General features: G+C 43.4%; 1 protein-coding gene across 1 annotated transcript in view; it reads left to right on the top strand.

Annotated features, from left to right (window-relative positions):
* The window catches only part of ADGRG4 (adhesion G protein-coupled receptor G4), a 215,969-nt gene that overhangs the window by 25,743 nt on the left and 170,047 nt on the right, over positions 1–20,179 (top strand). The window contains exon 2 of the mRNA XM_077490427.1: positions 4,653–4,745. Within this exon, the coding sequence (XP_077346553.1) occupies positions 4,664–4,745 (82 nt within the window). The 5' untranslated portion in view covers positions 4,653–4,663. The remainder of the gene's footprint in view (positions 1–4,652; positions 4,746–20,179) is intronic.

The raw sequence follows: 20,179 nt of genomic DNA, 5'->3' as shown, positions 1-20,179 counted from the left end.
AGTGACGCTGATCTCTGCTCCATGTGATTGGAGCAGAGATCAGTGTACACTAAATGAAAGCCCAACCCCCCCACAGTTAGTAACACACCCCTAGGAACACTTAACCCCTACACTGCCACCCACTGGTTAACCCTTTCACTGCCAGTGTCATTTACACAGGAATCACTGCATTTATATAGCAGTGATTACTGTATAAATGACAATGGTCCCAAAAATGTGTCAAAAATGTCCGATGGGTCCCCGACAATGTCGCAGTCACAATAAAAAATTATTAATAAAAATGCTATAAAACTATCCCTATTTTGTAAACGCTATAACTTTTGCGCAAACCAATCAATAATCGCTTATTGCGATTTTTTCTACCAAAAATATGTAGAAGAATACGTATCGGCCTAAATTGAGGGAAAAAAATGTTTTTTTATATATTTTTGGGGGATATTTATTATAACAAAAAGTAAAAAATAATGCGTTTTTTTCAAAATTGACGCTCTATTTTTGTTTATAGCGCAAAAAATAAAAACCGCAGGGGTGATCAAATACCACCAAAAGAAAGCTCTATTTGTGGGAAAAAAAGGACGTCAATTTTGTTTGGGAGTCACGTCACACGACCGCGCAATTGTCAGTTAAAGCGACGCAGTGCCGAATCGCAAAAAGTGGTCTGGTCTTTGACCAGCAAATTGGTCCGGTCTGAAAGTGGTTAAGTGGATCTTTGTGAATTTTTGGCAATTGATATATGACAAGCACTCTAGGAGCATTAGGGACCAAATGTCTTGTTTATTTTTTATTAATTATCCCAGCTTGATGTGCATTTTTGATCAACAATTACAATTTAGCCTTATATTTGTCACTGGGATTACCTTTAAGTTCCACATAAGTTGATGTATCAGAAACCAATGTATTTAGTTCATCTAAATAATCACTTTTATTAATAATCACAAAAGACCCCCCCTTTATCAGCTGATCTGATAACAATGTTTCTTTTTCTCTAATAGTTCTAGACCTCTTTCAACATCTTTTTTTCGCCTTCTAGGACAAAACTTTTAATTTCCTTAAATCTTGTTCAACAACTGATTTGAAAACTTCCACAAAATGATTATTAGTCACTTTGGGATTAAAAACTGAATTATTCCTTAACCACTTCCCGACCGGCGCATGCCAATGTACGTCGGCAGAATGGCACGGGCAGGCATATTGGCATACAGGTACGTCCATTTTAATATGCTGCCCTGCCATCACGTGCGCGCGACCCCCGTGAGTACGGTCGCCGTGGGGATACCCGGGATCGTCTCACGGGGCGGCTGAACGGAGAGATGCCGTTGTAAACAGCATCTCCCCGTTCTGCCTAGCAACAAGTGATGCTAATCTCTGCTCCATGTGATTGGAGCAGAGATCAGTGTATACTAACTCAAAGCCCAGCCCCCCACAGTTAGTAACACTCCCCCAGGAACACTTAACCCCTACACTGCCACCCCCTGGTTAACCCCTTCACTGCCAGTGTAATTTACACAGGAATCAATGCATTTATATAGCATTGATTGCTGTATAAATGACAATGGTCCAAAAATGTGTCAAAAATGTCCGATGTGTCCGCCATAATGTTGCAGTAACAATAAAAATCGCTGATCGCTGCCATTACTAGTAAAAAAAATTATTAATAAAAATGCCATAAAACTATCCCCTATTTTGTAAACACTATAACTTTTGCGCAAACCAATCAATCGCTTATTGCGATTTTTTTTACCAAAAATATGTAGAAGAATATGCATCGGCCTAAATTGAGGGAAAATTTTTTTTTTTATATATTTTTGGGGGATATTTATTATAACAAAAAGTAAAAAATAATGCGCTTTTTTCAAAATTGTCACTCTATTTTTGTTTATAGTGCAAAAAATAAAAACCGCAGAGGTGATCAAATACCACCAAAAGGAAGCTCTATTTGTGGGAAAAAAGGATGTCAATTTTGTTTGGGAGCCACGTCCCACGACCGCGCAATTGTCAGTTAAATGTACTTGGTGAGCTCCAGCTGGCTGCCTTGCATATCATTTCCGTCTAGACCTTTTTTTTATGTGCTAATGAAGTGGTCCTTCTGGGGTCAAAGGGGCATAGCTGACCCCTTAGTATGCTGTCATGAGGAGACCCAGGAAAACCTAGTACTGGCTCTGTGTTTGAGAGGGTCAGCATAAAAGCCAGCTAACTCAGTGTTTTCTTGCTCTCATAAATTGCATGCCTTCATGCATTGCTCATAATAGGGACTTTTTCCTGCAGAAACTCATAGGAAGCTTGCACAACAGCACTAATACAACACTTTTCTGGTGTAACGCATTTGTGGATCTGAAATCATTAAATCGCGAAGCATGATCTCAAATATGAACTCAACTAGCATAATCAACATAGTTGAAAAAGTGAATAATCATTAAGTAAGGTATCAGTTGCTGGACACATACTCTTTATTATGCGTATTCTGCAATGCATTACAGACTAAAGCCACTAACCTTAGTTCTCTAAAAGCAGCACTTAGGCAATCAAACACCAGATGCATTAAGAACATATTTATTAGAAGCAATGGTTAAATGCATAGAACAGAATGATAAATAAACCTACAGAGGCCAGTATTCATACATTAAGCCCACACTATATTTAGCAACCCTGAGAATAAATAATGACACATCTGCCATGTGTAAATAAAGAAAAAAGGTACTCAACTAATCATAGGATAGCTGACATATGAGAATAGCAGTGCTTCGCACTTGTCCTTTGTGCAATTTCCCATTGTAGAGGCAGGATGACGTCTAATATTCTGTATATTCGGAGGCGAAGATTTCACACTGATGGGACACCATCTCAGCTCACCTTGGGGACACAATTTTAATGGGTTCCAACTGTAGACTTCTCTTAGCTATAATACTGGCCATGTATTTCTTTAAACCCTTGGAATAGACAATTGAAATACGGGAGGTAAGATCTAAAATGTTACTAATACAGTACTATATACAGCTAAATATGGCAGTATTTGCCTATGTGTTATGGTTAGACAAGTAGTTCATTTTATAGAGTGTGTCCGGCCAAAGCTTTTAGTTTTTCTTTTTTTTTCTTAAGTTTTGAATAGCATGATGAAAGGTTACAAGCCCTGTTGGGTTTTTTACAACTATCCAGAGATTTGTTCAAAATGTTCCCTAATTTGCTCTCATAGTTACAATATTATAACCAGACAGTATAGGAGGGGAAATCTCTCTAATGAAATCCCGACTAGCAGTAAAAACCAAACAGGGCTTCTAATTCTGACCCCACTCTATCTAAACCAAAAAAAAGTTTTGGCTGGACATCCATACATTCTAACTCTTCTACAAGTCATATGCTGACTAGATAGAGGCAGACCTGCCATGGGGCTTCATAGAAGATAAAAGATTTGCCTGTGCTCCATGGTGTATTTATAGCCATAGCAAAGCATGCAACTGCTATGGGGTCCAGAAACAAATTGGTTAGATAATTAAAAGGGTTACAAGCTTGGGAATGTTGGAATAATATTTTGTATGGGATTTGATTTTTTTTCTATATTTTTTGCTAACCAGAGGGATGGGAAAGATTAAGGGCTCATGAACACAGAGCTCAAAAAATGACGCTTTTACAGACATTGAGGTTTTTTTTTATGTCTGTAAAAGCACCTAAGCCTATGTATTCATGCACACATAGGTGTTTACAGGCATATTAGAAGAGGAACATTTACAGGATGAAAAAAAAAGTCCCATCAAAGGTGCATTCAGTAGAGAACTTGAAGCTTAGATAAATAACAAAACACTCCTAAATGCTTATAAATGCTAGATGCATTTGAGTGTTAATGTGTGCAGTTGGTGGCTTTTAGAGCATTTTTAAGCAGTATTTTACAGAGGCCTACAATCTGTAGTGTTTTAAATATGTAATGTTGTGGCTAATCTGATATTTTTATCTAAGTTTTATCTAAGTTTGGATTTGGTTTGTTTTATATTGAGATGTTTTTCTATGGTATCAGTGTTTTCCAAAAAAAAAAAAAAACTTTTTCAAAAAAATAAAAAACATGTAAAAAATATGAATTTTTCAGGCATATATGAAGACATTATGTTTTTGTTGGAAAAATAAAAAAAACTTTTTAAATAAATAAAATATAGAAACAAGCAAGCCATAAAACTCATTCACTTTATGTTTTTTTTAAATACAAGTCCATTGATTTATACAGTATACACATATTACAGACACAGTTGTTCATGGCATACGTGTTTGCCAATAAAAAAAATTTAATAAAAGCTAAAATTCAGGCAGGGTAGGTAAAAAACATTAAATTAACATTAAATGAATGAACACAGTTGTTCATTTTGAATACAGATATAATTTATCGTCTGTTCTCAAGTCTTAGCAGGGTCATGGTATATATTATACAATTATCTCTACCATCAGCTTCTGGCAGTCTCTTAATTTGTTATTTTATGACTGTATGTTTTACATTCTGTAAACCTATCCAGTCACTCAGCTTGAACCGTCCCTGTGTTTGCATCCTCCTGCTGGATGTTTCCTATATGTCTATTCTTTCAATATCCTGCATTGATAGAAAGGCCAAACAAGATAATAAGAATACAAGCACCATGCAAGCAATGAGCGTGTGTCATGTCTTTCATTTCTAGATGTGAAGCTAATGAAAATGAAGGGAACTAGCCAATTTCTCTTGAAGCTTTTTCTTCTACTGATCCTTACTCCAAACCTGGTGACATCAGCAGGTAATATTATACATATAGTTATGTATTATCTTTTTAATTAATTCATTTTAGGAGGTTGACTTATAGCTTAACATTAGTGATTTTTTTTTAAATCAGCACCAGGGACAATACTTACATTGAATGAAAAAATGTCCCTCATGCTGGTGGCTACTATGTTCATTAGAATCTTAATTCCTGAGAAGGATCCATTGGGAGAAATTGATCATCTTGAGACATGTTCTGCCAGGGATCTACCTGGGTATAGAGATAGGCTGTATCTGTTCTGACTTTCCGGGATTCAAAGGATGGTCATGGGGAAGGTGAAATGCCTACATGGGTATGAATCGGTGTGTATATGCAAGCCAGCTTTGTTGAAGAAATAGAGACGAAGAGGCCAGAGTGGACAGGCTAGTGGGAGAGGCTTTGTGTGGGACAGGCTATACATTAGCTGAAACAATCACAAATGTTTTAATCTAGTAAAGAAAGGTAGAACATATTCTGAAGCAGGCTGGCAATGTGCTGCCCAGGGAAATTGGATGATTTGCAGCAGGTGACATTTATCAGAGAGGTTAAAAAGGGAACTCTGATTCTGCATGTCACTAAGGCTGGGTTCACACCGCTGCGGCTGGGAGACCCGGATGTGATTCGCACCGCACTACAGTGCAAATCACATCCGATCTCTGTGCGATGCGAGTTCAGCCATACAGACAGTATGGCTGAATTCGCATCGCACCCGCCGCAAACTCGCACGGGACCCTTTTTTTGGTCCGCAGCAGAATCAGATTGCATGGGTGTTCACACCATGCGATCCGATTCCTGTCCGAGTTTGCAGATCGCACTGCGATATGCGAACTGATCTGGGGGTGTCATTAAGGTTTCACTGACACTCCCAGCAGTCTGCATAGGGCAGTGTGAACTGCCGGCGGGAGGCATGCGATGCCGGAAAACGCCGCGGATTTGCGGCGTTCCCACATCGCTCCAGTGTGAACCCAGCCTAAAGATCAGATTGGGGAATGAGCTGGTACCTAGGTCTAACTGGACAGGTTTAAAGTGATTTTTTTTAAGAAAAAGAACAACAAATATGAAGAGGGGAAAAGTCCTCATTGAAGAGTTACATTAGTAAAAATTACGGCTGCACATACAAGCTTCCAATGTTGCAATAAGAAGCCAAGCGATGTCCCCAGGAGCCAGCTTTACCACAATCATCTTGTCATACCAAACTGTGGTACAGCTGGCATCTGAGAAAAAAACTTGGCCTTGCAGTTGTAGAATAGGACCTTGAAAATGACTCAAGGCAATTATCAGCTATGTGGATGGTATCAGCTTTGTGTGGCTTAGAATTCAGGTCCTAAAGGAAAATGGTAGGTTGTTGCACCCCAGATGATGTCCAAGGGGGTTGGGTGAACCCCATGCTTTGGTTTTTGAGTCCTGAGAAGGTTATTGTGCATAAGTATAAATAGTGGCTGGCAATTAGACTTGTGCACAACGGAAAATTTTGTTTAGTTTCGGTTCGTTGTCATTCGTAAAATACATCATTTCGTTCTATTATATTCGTTATGTTACGTTAATACGTTTTCGGATAATTCGTTATTATTCGTAGAGTGTCGAATTCATTAGTTTTTATTCGTTGAAATTTTCTATTTATGTATGTATAGACATTCGTGATAATGATTCGTAGTTTGGAAAGTTGTTTGTTTATTGAATCTTTTAACACACACAATGACAACGTCTCTTCTCCTCTGCTCAAATACAATACAAAACCCTTCTAACTCAGTTCTCAGGAATGCACTTTGCCAGTAATTCAACCTCCAGCACAAAATTAATTAGCTGATTGGACTATAAGATTTACTTTGAGCTAACCTTTTGTTTCATTAGATCTTTAAAGAATTACCGAATCATGTCGAATTAATTCGAATTCATTCGTTATATTTCTTTCGTATTCGTTATTTTTTTATTCGGACATTCGGATGCATCCGAATGTCCGAAAGATGCAAAATTCGGCCGAATTTCAATTCGTTACGAAACGTATTGCACAAGCCTACTGGCAATTATGTTCTGGTTTGAACCCTAGTAATCCATGAAAAAATGTGTAACTTTAAAGCCTCGTACACAAATCTGTGATGACAGGCTGTTGGAGGAAAATGCGACCATGTGTATGCTCCATCGGACAATTGTTGTCTGACAAATGTTGGATAGCAGGTTTTAAAAAAAATTCACGGGCAAATGTCTGTTGTTGGATTTTCCAAGCGTGTGTACACAATTCAGTCAGAAAAAAGTCCAAAGTATAAACATGCATGCTCGGAAGCAAGGAGGAGCCAGAAGTGGTTGGTCTTGTAAACTAGCGTTCATAAATTCACAAATTATGAATTCTCGAAATGCAGCGCACATTATCTTCTTCTTTAATAGGATAATAATGAAGCTGCTTTGCTGGTGATACTGATGGAGTTATTGCAAACAAATTTTCAAAGGCTTTTTTTTCTAGTGATATCAAGAATATTATTATGCTTTTTTTTTTCTGGGCGAGTTACCACAACAACATTATCCTGTAGTTTTTAAGATCAAATATACAACTGGTGTCCCTTGTCAATTTTACATTGCATTTTTTTTAAATGTAACTGCCTACTCCCAAACTGTCGTTTGAAGTAAAACACATAGCCAAGTATTATTCTACACAATTTTTTTTTTTTATAGTGCATTAAAAAAAGAAAACAAATTACATTAGACATGCTATCTGCCAATAGAACTTAACCAAAAAACTGAAAATTTATATCAAATACTTACCGTAATTTTCCTTTCCTGATGGACTCCATGGCAGCCAATGTATGGGTTAATCCCGCCTCTCATACCTCATAAGACCCCACTCCCATAAATCTTTGCTCCTAATCAGAGACCGTGTTCCATAACTTAGCCTACTCCAGCAAATGGGAGGGAACACCTACTGCCATGTAGTCCATCAGGAAAGGAAAATTACGGTAAGTATTTGATATAAATTTTCCATTTTCCTGACAAACTCCTTGGCAGCCTACGTATGGGAAATAACTAGCCATACACACCCGGGTGGGCACAAATGGCTGGTTCAACAAAAGGAAGGTTTAATTAGCACCTTTCAAACTGAAAATGTAAACCAAAATTACAGTAACAGGGGAAAGAGCCGCTGGCTCAATACAACAGTGCTTCATGAAAGCATTAATCGATGACCATGAAGCTGCCTTGCAGATTACTTCTGCCCGCACGTGTCAGGAAGCTGCCCATGACGTCGATACACCTCTAGTAAAATGAGCAGTCACGGCCTCTGGAGGAGCCAGCCCCTTGGCCTTATACGCCCTTTGGATAGTCTGTACGATCCAGCCCGCAGTGGTTCTAGAGGAAGCACGCAATCCTCTGTTTTTTCTGTAAAAATAGACAGATGATCTGACTTCCTGAAAGATTCTGTAGCTTGCAAATAGTACTTCAAAACTTCCCCAACATCCAGAGGATGGGCAAATGAAGAATCAACTGACTGAAAAGTTGGAAGAACAATCTCTTGATTCTCGTGGAATACCGATGTCACTTTAGGATTTGATCCTAACTTTGGGATCGGGACCACTCGATCCAGGAAGAAGGCAAGGAAGGGCTTCTTAGAACCCAAGGCACTGATCTCCGAAACTCTCTTAGCCGATGTTATGGCCACTAAAAACGCTGTTTTAAGAGAAATGTCCTTCATAGAAAGCTGATCCACTTGTTGAAAAGATTCTTTTGAAAGGAAATCTAGAACAAGGGGAAGATCCCATTTGGAGAACCTTGGCTTTCTCTGAGGCCTAAGTCTTGATGCTCCTCTAAAGAATTGCCTGGTAAGAGGATGTCTTGCCCAAGAGATACCAGTAAAGGCAGAGATTGCGCAAACCTGGACCCGTAGAGAACTTACAGACAATGGCAGATCCAAAACTGATTGGAGAAAACCTAAAACATCCTTTATTTTTGGATTGTTACAAGAACCACCAGAAGATGAGACATAGTCCATAAATTTAGACCAGATTCTCTAGTAAACTTTATTCGTACCCTGTCTTCTGGCATTTAACAAGGTAGCCAATGCTGAACTTTGGCATCCTAATGCCTCCAGCCTCTTCCTCTCAACCACCAGACCATCATATGGAGATGAGATGGGCATGGATGAAGGGCTGTTCCCTGTAGAAGAAGATCCGGTCTGGAAGGGAGCGGAACTGGGTCCCGGTAACTCAGTTGTAACAGGAGAGGAAACCATGGCCTGTTTGGCCAATACGGGATGATTGCCACAATTTCGGCTACTTCCTGTCTGAGCCTTGAAAGAAACCGAAGAATGACCGGGATTGGAGGAAAGGCATACGCCTTGTGGAATCTCCACTGATCCATGAGAGCGTCTACTCCGATGGCTTGGGGACAGCGACCCCTCGTATAATATCTCTTCATTTTGGCATTGCAGGGGGATGCGAACAGATCCACCTCCGGAATCATTCCCAACGACAGGATCCAGTCTAAAACTTCCGTGTGGAGAGACCACTCATTGTTGTCTAAGGAAGTTCTTGAAAGGAAATCCACCTGAACATTTTGAACTCCAGGAAGATACACTGCCGTCAGGTCCATCAAGTTCGCCTGGGCCCAGGACATGATTGGACTCACCTCCTTCAGAAGGGAGAGACTGCGAGTGCCCCCTTGTCTTTTGGTATACAATACAGCTGTCGTATTGTCCAACCTCATGAGGACTGAGGCCCCCAATGTCAGATGGAGGAAAGCCCGAAGGGCCTGGAAGGCATCTCGAAGCTCCAATACATTCGAAACCAATACATTGGAAAATCCCACCTGCCCTGGGCTACCTCCGACAGACAGAGAGCGCCCCAGCCCCTGTTGCTGGCATCTGTTGTTACCGTTATCCAAGACACTGGAGCTATGGAATGGCAGTTGAGAAGATTCTTCCGCTGCAACCACCAGGGGAGACTTTCCCGCATAGAAGGAGTTATTCGAATCAGGTGATCTTGTGTTAGAAATCATGAAACAGACTGAGACAGAAGTACAATCAAATCACACTTGTTTATTAATAAAAATAAAAAGGTAAATAGAAAAAAGCGTAGTCAAGCATAGCCAGAGTCCAGTAGCCAGATCGGGTAGTCAGCCAGTCCAAAGTTCATTAACCAGATCAGGTAATCAGCCAGGCCAGAAGTCAGGGATCCAAGGAGAGCAACTGCAAGCAGGATAAGAAGCCAGGAGGGATGTCAGCAAGCCAGTCTTCAAACAAACAGCAGGAGATGGTTCCTTGTGATGTGACCAACATGAAGGCAAAGGAAAAAGTGAGCTGGAAGGCTTTAAATAGGCAGGTCAGGCGAGCATCATCGGGAACAGCTGGTAACTGTGGAAAGAGAAGAGAGCTGGAAATTAGCCAATAGCTGAGCGGCCAGCCCAGAGAAGGAAGGGCTAAGCCAGCCCTGACAGTACCCCCCCAATGACCCCTCTCCCTCGGAGGGCCACCGGGCTTGAGGTGAAACCGTCTCGCGGAGGAGGACAGGGGCATGTACGTCAGAAGATGAAACACAGGAGCGTTCCTCCGGACCGTACCCCTTCCAATGTACCAGATACTGTATGCGCCCACGGAACCTACGGGAGTCAACAATGGATTGTACCTCATACTCCTCATGGTTCTCAACCTGAATAGGGTGAGAACATGGCACTGAGGTGGTAAATCAGTTACAGACCAACGGTTTCAATAAGGAGACATGAAACACATTTGAGATTTTGAGATGCGCATACTAGGAGGAAGGTCCAACGCGTAAGATACTGGGTTAATCCTGCGAAGGATATGGAAAGGCTCAATAAACCGAGGTGCAAACTTCAGTGAGGGAACACGAAGCCGGAGGTTGCGAGATGACAGCCAGACCCTGTCCCCAACCTGGTAGGAAGGCGTAGGCAGGCTTCTGTGGTCAGCATGGAGTCTGTACTTATCATTAGCATGACACAAAGCCTCCTGGACTTGTACCCAAGTGGAACGAAGACCACGGAGATGCTCCTCTAACGCAGGAATATTCTGTCGAACAAAGGAGTCAGGCAACATGGAAGGTTGGAAACCATAATTCGCCATAAATGGAGACAATCGGGAGGCAGAATTCAAGGCACTGTTGTGAGCAAACTCTGCCCAAGGTAATAGGTCAGACCAGTTGTTATGATGGTCAGAAATATAGCAACGAAAGAATTGCTTCAAGGACTGATTGGCTCGTTCTGCGGCCCCAGTAGACTGCGGGTGATATGCAGAAGAGAACGCAAGCTGGATTCCCAGCTGTGCACTAAAAACGCTCGCCAGATCTGGGAGACAAACTGACTGCCCCTATCCGAGACAATCACCTTGGGTAGCCCATGTAAGTGAAAGATCTCCCAAGCAAAAATGGAAGCCAGTTCCTTAGAGGTGGGCAACTTCTTAAGTGGAATACAATGACACATCTTTGAGAACCGGTCAACCACCATAAGGATAACAGTGTTGCCTTGGGAGTTGGGCAATTCCACAATGAAATCCATAGACAGGTGAGTCCAGGGCCTCTCTCCATTGGGTATGTGTTGTAGGAGGCCCACTGGAAGGTGTTGTGGAGTCTTACTCTGAGCACACACAGGACAGGCAGCTACAAAGGCAGTAACATCAGCCCGTAGACTAGGCCACCAGAATTGTTGGGAGATGGCCCAAATGAGTTGATTCTTCCCAGGATGGCCAGCTGCCTTGGGAGAATGGTAAGTCTGGAGTACTGCAGTACGGAGACTCTCTGGGACAAAGCAGCCGTCACAAGGTTTATCAGGAGGAGCATGGACCTGAGCAGCAAGAATTTTGTCGCCCAAAGGAGAAGCAAGACTGGTGCAAACCGTAGCCAAGATACGATCAAGAGGAATCATAGGAACCGGAACCGACTCCGACTTGGAAGTGGAGGAAAATTGTCGTGACAAGGCATCAGCCCTTACATTCTTAGTACCGGGTAAGAATGAGACAATGTAATTAAAGTTCGACAAGAAAAGAGCCCATCGTGCCCTTCTGGGAGAGCCTCAGACAAGAATGTAAGATTCTTATGGTCAGTAAGAATAAGAACAGGCACAGTGGTACCTTCAAGGAGATGTCTCCATTCTTTCAGGGCTAAAATTATCGCCAACAGCTTTCTGTCACCAATCTCATAATTGCACTCAGCAGGTGACAATTTCTTGGAAAAGTAGCCACACGGATGCATAGTGCTCTCAGAGTTAGGACGTTGAGACAGAAGGTTGCCAACTCCAGTCTCAGAAGCATCAGCTTCTAGGATAAAAGTCAAGGTAGGATCAGGATGTGCCAACACAGGAGCAGAAACAAAGACAGCCTTGAGAGTCTCAAAGGCCGTAATGGACTCCGGAGACCAACTCTGTGGGTTACCATCCTTTCTGGTCATATCAGTCAGAGGCTTGACCAGAGATGAGAAGTTACGAATAAACTTCCGCTAGTAGTTGGCAAAGCCCAGGAAAAGCTGCAGAGGACGTAAACCCACGGGTCAAGGCCACTGTAGGACTGCCGACAGTTTCTCTGTCCAGCAGTGGAAATGACATAGCCCAGGAATGTAACCTGTTCACGATGGAACTCGCACTTCTCCAGTTTACAATAGAGATTGTTCACTCTTAGTTTCTGAAGTACACAACAGACATCTCTGTGGTGGCTCTCCAGGAACTTGGAAAATATGAGGATATCATCGAGATAAACCACCACACACAATTGCAACAAATCTCGGAGAACATCGTTAATAAATTCCTGGAAAACTGCCGGGGGGTTAAAAAGGCCAAAAGGCATTACCAGGTATTCATAATGGCCTGTTCTGATATTAAACACAGGATGAGATTGTATGCCCCTCTCAGGTCAAGCTTCATGAAAACCGTTGCTCCCTTGAGGCGGTCAAATAACTCTGTAATCAATGGAATTGGGTAGGCATTCTTAATCGTGACACGATTGAGACCCCTATAATCTATACAAGGTCTCAGTTCACCGCTCTTCTTTTTCACAAAGAAGAAACCAGCACCAGCAGGAGACGAGGACTTGCGGATGAAACCTCGAGAAAGTGCATCAGCAACATACTCCTCCATGGCCTTATCCTCCAAGACCGAAAAAGGGTAAACCCGGCCACGAGGAGGTATGGTACCAGGTTGAAGGTCAATTGCGCAATCATAAGGCTGGGCCACAATAAAGGCACAATCTCTCCCTCCTCCTAAAGGCTCTCTCATACGCAGAGAGACACGTGAAGCCCAGGTGCATGGGTTCCTATTCACTGACCAACTCGGTACCAGGAGGAATGGGAGGTGAGGGAGGCATGGGTGGGACTACAAAGCTCGGAGGCAAACGTACAGGAGGCTTCCGCAAGCGCTCCTTAAAAGAAAGTCTTTCTCGGAGGCTGGAGTCAATGAGGATGGCAAACGAGATCAAGCTCTCCAGCTCAGTGGGTATATCTCGAGCTGCTATCTCATCCTTGATGGAATCCGAGAGACCATGAGAAAAAGCAGCCACGAGGGCCTCATTGTTCCAAGCAACCTCTGCTGCCAGAGTACGGAATTTAATGAGGTAGTCGGGAACAGTTCTCATACTCTGTTTGATGGACATGAGGCACTTGGCAGCAGAAGCGGAGCGCTCGGGAACGTCAAAAACCCTTTTAAAGGAGGCCACAAATGGAGGCTAACTCAAGACAACAGGTTTTTGCGTCTCCCATATAGGGTTAGCCCAGGCCAAGGCTCTCTCAGAAAGCAAAGATATCACGAAACCTACTTTGCTTCTGTCCGTGGGAAACGACTGGGGCAGCATTTAGAAGTTTATCTCAACCTGATTGAGAAACCCTCTGCATTGAACTGGATCGCCCCCAAATCGCTGGGGAAGTGGAGCAGAACCAGACATACCTCTTATAGAGGTAATACTCGAGGCGGGTGTCTGCACAGAGACTGGTGCAGCAGCAGGGACAGCCTGCGACTCAGGTTGTACCGGAGCAGCCACCGTGGGGGATTCCAGGTGAGCCGTGCGATTCAGGAGCATTTGTAACGCCAAGGCAAACTGATCCATGCGGTGATCTTGCTCATCCAATCTGGAAAAAATATTACCAACAAGTGGATTGATTGTATCTTCTGAATTCATGGCCTTCGCGTACGGTCAGAAACCATGAAACAGACTGAGACAGAAGTACAATCAAATCACACTTGTTTATTAATAAAAATAAAAAGATAAATAGAAAAAAGCGTAGTCAAGCATAGCCAGAGTCCAGTAGATTGGGTAGTCAGCCAGTCCAAAGTTCATTAACCAGATCAGGTAATCAGCCAGGCCAGAAGTCAGGGATCCAAGGAGAGCAACTGCAAGCAGGATAAGAAGCCAGGAGGGATGCCAGTCTTGGAACAAACAGCAGGAGATGGTTCCTTGTGATGTGACCAATGCGAAGGCAAAGGAAAAATTGAGCTGGAAGGCTTTAAATAGGCAGGTCAGACAAGCATCATCGGGAACAGCTGGTAACTGTGGAAAGAGAAGAGAGCTGGCAATTAGCCGACAGCTGAGCGGCCAGCCCAGTGGAGGAAGGGCTAAGCCAGCCCTTACATCTTGCAACTCCGGATTCCACTGTTGAAGGAAACCCTTCTGAAAAGGTTGCATCCTCCATTGCGCCCACTTTACCATAGGGGCTGTGGCCACCATGGTGCCTATTATCCTGAGGAACTGAGAAACCCTGAGAATAGGAGCTGAAATTGCCAGATGAATTCTGTCTCGGACTACCGAGATTTTTTCCAGAGGGAGAGAGATCATGCTCTTCGAACTGTGCCCCGAGAAACACTAGAGACTGTGTTGGCTCTAGGTGACTTTTCTCCCTGTTCATCAGCCAACCGAACCCTATGAGGGTAGAGATGACTTGATCTCGGTGCGACAGCAACTGCTCCTTGTCCTGGGACAGCAGAAGTAGGTTGTCCAAATAATGATATAATCGGATAAATTTGACTCTGATCAAGACGACCACCGCCAGTAAGAGCTTTGAAAACACCCACGGCGATGTTGTAAGCCCGAACGGGAGACATATGAACTGGAGATGTCTTTGGTTCACTGATAATCTGAGATATGTCTGGAAGTCCTTCGCGATTGGGACGTGAAAGTATGCGTCTTTCAGATCTATCGAAACTAACCAATCGCCTGGTTGTATTGTCTGTCATATAGTCAGTAATGTTTCCATCTTGAATTTCTCCTTTTTTATAAAGGAATTCAGGTAAGTCAAGTCGATGACTGGTCTCCAAGACCCGCTCTTTTTGAGGACCATAAAAAGAGGGGAATAGATCCCTTGAAACTTTTCCTCTGTTGGGACCAAAATGGCCGCACCTTGAGCGATAAGGGAATCCGTGCAACCCAGAAGAACTTCTCTCTTCTCTTCTGAATGAGGAAGTCTCGTGGGAACAAAGCGATGTATGGGTGGACTGCTGACCACCCAGGCATGCCCTAGGGAAACTGTTTTGATGACCCAAAAGTTCTGTATTGAGGCTGCCCAACATGGCAGAAACGGAGTAGACGGGCCCCTACCTGCTCCGCCTGGACAGGCTCTATATCAAAAAGATTTAACAGCTTCTCGACTCCCGGAAGATGTTGTTTTCGAAGGCTTCTGACCAGAGGGCTGGTTTCTCCTCCAGTTCTTCCTAAATTCACAACCCGGCCTTTAATGGCGTGCATCCCTAGCACGTTCCGGATCTTGTCTGGCTTGGGCCCTCTTCTGACCCAAAAGCTGGCGATCCTGAGGTAAGAATCCAGACTTTCCCCCGGTAGCACGTGTGAGGGCTGAATCAAGCTTATTCCCAAAGAGGGAGGTGCCCTTAAAGGAAATTTTGCATCAAGCCTGTTTAGAGGCTGGATCCGCCACCCAGGGGCGTAACCATAAGGCCCGTTTAGCTGTAACAGAAGACAGCATGACACGTGCTACTAGGCGAATAATGTCCAGAGATGCCTCACCCCGAAACGTTGACGCTATCTTCATCTCATGTATTGGAGAATTCTTGAATGCATCCTCGGAAATGCTTCTCAAAGTCGCACCCATATCATCAGTCCAGCACTCCATAGCTTTAGATAATGCTGCCAATGCCAATGCTGGCTTACAGGCCATCCCCGCTGTAATATAGACACGCTTCAAATCTATATCGATTTTCCTTTCAAGGCCATCCTTAAAAGAGATGGTGTCTTCCAGAGGGAGCGCGAGGCTGCGTACACACGCGGGGACTGTTCGCTCAACTTTGTTCGTCAAACAGTTTCAGCGGACAGTCCGCTCAAAATTAGCATGGACGGACTTGCCCACACACGACGAACGAACAGTCCGCTGAAACCATGCGCGATGACGTGAACGGCACGTACGACGGGACTAGAAAACGACGTCCTATACACTGCAATGCAACCTTCGGCGTGTAAATTCTTTCTGAGCATGCGCGAGACTTAGTTTGACGAACAAGCCTACACACGGGTGGACTGTCCGCTCAAACCAAGTTTCAGCGGACAGTTTTTCGGAATTTCCGAAAAACTTTGTTCGTCAGACTGTCCGCTGAAACTTCAAAGTTGAGCGAACAGTCCCCGCGTGTGTACGCGGCCTGACATGTCTCACCAGCCTCATCAAAGCCGCATCAATAAGAGGAGCAGACTCCAAATGCTTCACCTCCTCACCCTTGAATGGGTACATTCTTGCCACTTTGGAGATCAAAGAATTCTTCCACTCGACCTTGCTCCATTCGTCCGAGATGATTTCACCTAGTTCCCCCAAAAAGGGAAAATTTGAGCGCTCCTTTTTAAGATGCTTAAAGTACTTCCTCTGCTTAGAGGGTGCTTCCACCGGCTCCTCCCATCTTAGTGCGTCTTTGAATGCTCTGACCAGATGAGGAACTAGGGAGAAATCAAACCCTGCATTTGAATCATCCACTTCAGCCTCACTGTCAGAGGAACTACTGAAGGAACAACTGTCATGGGAGGGACCCAGAACCTCAAGGTCTTCCATCTCAACCGCTGAAGTTGGTACAGAGGGAGGAACGGCCGCATGCGTGGAATCTGATCTACTCAAAGACTCTTGAACCACCTTCCTGACCAAGGCCTCCACTTGCTGGTCTTTAGCATCCCTTTCTTTTACGGCTCGAGAAAAACATAAATCGCACAGCGATTTATCTTCCGGAACTTTAGCTCTACAACCCCAACAGGTTTTTCCTTCCGAGCAACCAGAATGGTGGTGGGAATAGTGCCTATACCCGGACCTTGACTTGTCAGAGCGGTGTCTGGAAGAGGACTTATGACGTCCAGAATTTGACCTTGAATGGCCACAACGTGACCCCGACTGAGCATTATCTTCGCGTGCTGACGAACGAAGATCCGGTATGGAACGGCTAAAATAAATGATAAGGAATAAAGATTTTTTTTTTTAACTACTATCCCCGACCAACCTAACAAACAGGCAGAAAGGAACAATACAATTCCATCCTACCTGCGGCGCAAGGGCTGGCCACAAGGGGGCGAAGAGACGTCCATAGTAAGATTCAGACAAGCTGCAACTAAGTCAATAGCAAAAAGATAAATTAATGAATGACACAATACCATTAAGTGTTCAAAATCAAACAGCCAATCCAGAGTTAATTCAGCAAGGATTAAGCATAAAAATTCTTACCCCAGAATTTCCTCAGAGCAAGTAGTGACTTTTCCTCTCTCTTTTTTTTTTGCTAAGGCGAAGCAGCAAACCTGTCTAAATCTGACAGGTTTTTAAGACTGCCGCCGGATGACGTCATGACGCATGCGCAGTCGCCGCCACATCGACCGTACTACGCAGACGCAAACCAAGCCTCAAGCTCAATTGAGGCTTGCAGCTGTGCAATACAGTTACAGAGCGGCGAGCTGGAACGCATAACGCATTAACCCATACATAGGCTGCCATGGAGTCTGTCAGGAAAGAGTATTTTATGCATCCAAAAATATAGAAAATATACCAAATCAAATCATTATTCAACAACAAAAAATAATGTCAAAGCAATAACTCCAAAGCCAACAATAAATAACATGTTATCTCCTCCGATTCCGAAATATGTCTGGTTTACAAACGGGCGTTCAGAAACGAACTGAACAGCATGAAATGAAAAGCGCAAATCAACATTCACCAAACTTCTACTAACACAAAATTAGCAGAAGCAGCCCAAAGGGTGGTGCAAAAGAGCTGAAAAACCACATAGTACGTCAGTACGTTTGTGCTTGTTGGCCGACAATTCCTTGCCATTTGTATGCAAGACAAGTTTGGGCCAACGCATGCAAAGCATGCAACTGCTATGGGGTTCAGAAACAGATTGCTTAGATAATTAAAAGGGTTACAAGCTTGGGAATGTCAGAGCTCAAAAAATTCCACTTTTACAGACATTGAGCGTTTTGTTTTTTTCCTGTAAATGCACCTCTATGTAAACCTATGTGTTCATGCACACATAGGTGTTTACAGGCATATTAGAAGAGGAACGTTTACAGGATGAAAAAAAGTCCCATCAAAGGTGCTTTCAGGAGAGAACCTGAAGCTTAGATAAATAACAAAACATGCCTAAACATGTCTAAACGCTCAGAAATGCTAGCTGCGTTTGAGTGTTAATGTGTGCAGTTGGTGGCTTTTAGAGCATTTTTAGAGCATTTTTAAGCAGTATATTACAGAGGCCTAAAATCTGTAGTGTTTTAAATATGTAATGTTGTGGCTAATCTGATATTTTTATCTAAGTTTAGATTTGGTTTCTTTTATATTGAGATGTTTTTCTTCCCTTACAGGGTTTTTTACAGAACATAAATAGGGCTTTGATCCATTTTAAAAAAACGATGTTGACGGATGTGGATGTAAACTGATGAAAATGGATGATCATCCGTTTACATTCGTTTTTCCATAGAGATGCATTGATGTGCATTTTTCATCCGTCAACAGATGGCAAAACGGGCATGTGTGAAAGGGACCTTAACCACTTTCCGTCTGCCCACTGTCAAATGATGGCTGTCATTCTGGGTGGATGTCATATGACGGCCTCCCAGAATGACCATAAATATTGAGGAAAGTATGCACCATTTCATAAATCCATATGAGTACATATGCAGAGGCCACAGTGTCCCCCCCCCCCTCCCCCTTAGATCAGAGTCCTCTCCGAACATCAGAGTTCTTAGTGTTTTCCCTTAAATCAGGGTTCCCAGAGCATCCCTTATGTCAGAGTCCCCAGAGTTCTCCCTTACATCAGAATCTGCAGAGCCTGCCTCTTACAGTGTAAGGGAACTCTACGAGTTCAGATGTAAAAGGGGAACTTTGTGGATTCAGATATAAAGGGGACTCATATGATTAAAAATGTTAATTGCAAAATACATTTATAGTAGGCTATAAAAAAAAATTGCTGTGCACCGCGGAAGTGTTCAGGTTTGACTTGAAGGAAAGGTGGCAACCCTAGATCCAGGGTTCCCAGACTTTATCGAATATGGCTTGTTTGTCAAGTAAGAAAGCCTCATTTGCCATGATCCACGAAAGTTTGGTTTTCACCAAGTCAAAGGGGATCGTGGGTGTCCTCCAGGACCTAGCTATTGCTATCCTAGCTGCCATGAAGTTAAATGCTATGAGTTTCCCTGCATGTCATGGTGCCTCATCAGCTGGATGTCCCAGAAGTGCTTGCTGTGGTGATTCAAATAGGTTCACCTGTGTTAGTGAGTAAATAAAATTCAAAAGAATTGGTTAACCTGAGGATTCAAATATAACCACTAACAGCGCTGATACCACATCTCCATATACAACAAACAATTTGTCTACGTTAAGCATGTAGTACTTTTTTTAAAAACCAGCAAGTCTTTTATCAAAATTGGTGTCCAAACACCAAGTATTAAAGAACCAGCAAGACTTTTGTCAGGTATTAATGTCCATACACCAAGAGATCACACTCTATTCCTCATCAATTAGTGCAGTCCTTCATATTCATATTCATACAATCTTCTCAGATATCTGGGTGTGTACAGAGGCGGCTCTAGGCTTTGTGAGGCCTTAGGCGAAACTTACACATGAGGCCCCACTCACGCCCATAATGAGGAAAATAATTCAAGCAATAAAAATGGCTGCAAAAACACATCGTTCATCAGCACCATTTCCTCACCCATCACACATATGCAGCCAATAAAACACCTGGGACCCAGCAAGGTAGCAACCCCTCTAAGAATTCCTGTGTCTTGGGAGAATGGTGAGGGGTTGTCACTGAGTCGAGGAAGTAGAGTGGGGGGATTAGAGAGAGAGGAGGGGAGGGAGAGAGAGAGAGGAGGGGAGGGAGAGAGAGGGAGGGGAGGGAGAGAGAGAGAGGAGGGGAGGGAGAGAGAGAGAGTGGGGAGGGGGAGGGAAAGAGAGAGAGGGAGAGGGAGAGAGAGAGGAGGGGATGGAGAGAGAGAGAGGAGGGGATGGAGAGAGGGAGGGGAGGGGATGGAGAGAGGGAGGGGAGGGAGA

Source organism: Lithobates pipiens, unplaced genomic scaffold, assembly GCF_037356315.1.
Source record: "Lithobates pipiens isolate NorthernLeopardFrog02 unplaced genomic scaffold, aLitPip1_a1.2 Scaffold_1, whole genome shotgun sequence".
Taxonomy (NCBI): Eukaryota; Metazoa; Chordata; class Amphibia; order Anura; family Ranidae; genus Lithobates; species Lithobates pipiens.
Note: the sequence above shows the minus strand (reverse complement) of the source record. Positions and strands in the feature narration are given on the sequence as shown.